Below are 2,136 nucleotides of genomic sequence, written 5' to 3' on the forward strand. Positions count from 1 at the left end.
TTTTTTTTTTTTTCTTTTTTGAGACTGTCTCACTCTATCACCCAGGCTGAATTGCAGTGGTTCCATCTTGGCTCACTGCAATCTCTGCCTCCGCATTCAAGCAATTCTCCTGCCTCAGCCTCCTGAGTAGCTGGGACTACAGGCATGTGCCACCACACGCTAATTTTTCTATTTTTAGTAGAGACAGGGTTTCGCCATGTTGGCCAGAATGGTCTTGAACTCCTGACCTCAAGTGATCCGCACACCTCAGCCTCCCAAAGTGCTGGGTTTACAGGTGTGAGCTACCACACCCGTCCTCAATGTATATTTTTAAAGCTTAAATTCTCTGATTCCTGGGAAAGGGAATTTGCTTTCACCATATTACCCCTTCATCCACTCACTTCTCCCAAAATACTAACTTTTAGTCTATTTAAGCAGAGAGATTAGCAGCCCCAAATCAAATCGACAGCTGTGGAATTCTCTCAACTACTAATTGGCATCATAAGTAACAGAAATGTTACCTAATGCTGATTATTCTCTCATGTTTGGCACTGTCTTTCCTTTTAATTAGGTAAAACATTCTCAGTTATAACCTTCATCTTCCAGGGCCCATTAATCAGCTATTGCTTAAGTTCTTTAAGAACTCATTTAGGTTGTGCTTATCATGGAAATTACATTTTTATGAAAGATCCTGGTAACAGAGTCTAAATAATTGAATTGCATAAATTCCCAGTAGTTCCTTTCCTTTTAATAAGCCTGACTAATTTAGTTTAACTAATTAAAAGCTTTGTCCCGGACTTCTCTAATGTGATGTTGTAGTCTAGCATAGATTTTTTTTAAATAGTACAGTATTAAAACATACAAACTGATGTTTTTGTGTGAATTATGATTCTTTATTCTGACTGGTGCCTACAGAAGCAATAGAGAAACTATCTAGTTTTGTCTTTTTCCATAGAGAAAGCTTGGACTATGTTTCTGGAAGGCACCCACTGTGGGGTGCTGCTTGTTCTGTGGTGTTGCCGTGCAGCGACTGGGAGCAGTGGAGGGCTGCCGGAGACCCTCTGAGATTCTGCTTTGTGCACACACGCTGCCTGCAGGGCACGGCATTCTTGAGCCTATAAAGGAAGACTTCCTGGGCCCTGTGGTTAGTATCCCCCGCACCCATATCAGCCACTAGCATTTTAAAGATGGTTTTAGGTGGGCACGTAAGGACCCAGAAAAAAAGTTTCACAATTACTTCATGTCATAGTTAATCAGTGAATGACATTACCTTTTAATCCAAGAGCCTCATCCCTGTTTTCTTGGTACTCAAAACTTTTACCAATCTGAATCCTAGTGTCATACTCTGAACACTAACCCCACCCATCCCACTGTCGCCAGATGGAGATCTTAGACTTGCAGGCTTCCAGCGGGATTCTTCTAATCAGCATCCACACCAGTGCAGCTGGGCACAACTGGGAACAGCAGGCTGGTCTTCAACACCTGGCTTCAGAGGCAGGGTAGGACTCGAGGCGCTTGCGCAGGTGGTTGGCAAAATCCACCTGGGTCTGGGACAGGACCTGGTTGATGATGCTCTTGGGCAGCCACCCCTGCAGTAGGAGGTAGGAGAATTTGACCATCTTGTAGGTGATGGCCCATATAGACACTCTTGCACCTTATCACAAACAGGCTGCCAGGGGCTTGGTCTTCAAGCTCTGTTAATAGGTGCAGCCTTTGAATTGGCCGGGTCAGGGGCCAGAGGACTGCCTTGCTGTCGTGACTTTCAGAAGAAGCACAAAGACTGGACAACGTTTCAGCCTGGTCTTCCCAGTTGTGTGACTCTGAACAAGTTATTTCACCTTTTTCATGCTTCAGATCTCTGGACCTAAGTTTCCTTCTTTCCAAAATGATAACTACATACAGAGTTGAACTTTGCTATGAGACAGAAGAAGGCCCAGCACAGTGGCTCACACCTGTAATCGCAGCACTTTGGAAAGCTGAGGTGGACGGATCACTTGAGGTCAGGAGTTCGAGACAGCCTGGCCAACATGGTGAAACCCCGTCTCTACTAAAAATACAAAAATTAGACAGGTGTGGTGGCACACACCTATAGTCCCAGGTACTCAGGAGGCTGAGGCAGGAGAATCACTTGAACCCAGGAGGCGGAAGTTGCAGCAA

At 44.9% G+C, this 2,136-nt stretch overlaps 1 protein-coding gene across 1 annotated transcript in view; it reads right to left on the reverse strand.

The window, feature by feature from the left end:
* Nucleotides 1–818: 818 nt before the first annotated feature.
* Nucleotides 819–2,136, reverse strand: part of STAR (steroidogenic acute regulatory protein) — an 8,182-nt gene continuing 6,864 nt past the window's right edge. The window contains exon 7 of the mRNA XM_017536508.2: nt 819–1,568. Within this exon, the coding sequence (XP_017391997.1) occupies nt 1,455–1,568 (114 nt within the window). The 3' untranslated portion in view covers nt 819–1,454. The remainder of the gene's footprint in view (nt 1,569–2,136) is intronic.

The sequence above is a fragment of the Cebus imitator genome, unplaced genomic scaffold, assembly GCF_001604975.1.
Source record: "Cebus imitator isolate Cc_AM_T3 unplaced genomic scaffold, Cebus_imitator-1.0 Scaffold5, whole genome shotgun sequence".
In the NCBI taxonomy this organism is placed as follows: Eukaryota; Metazoa; Chordata; class Mammalia; order Primates; family Cebidae; genus Cebus; species Cebus imitator.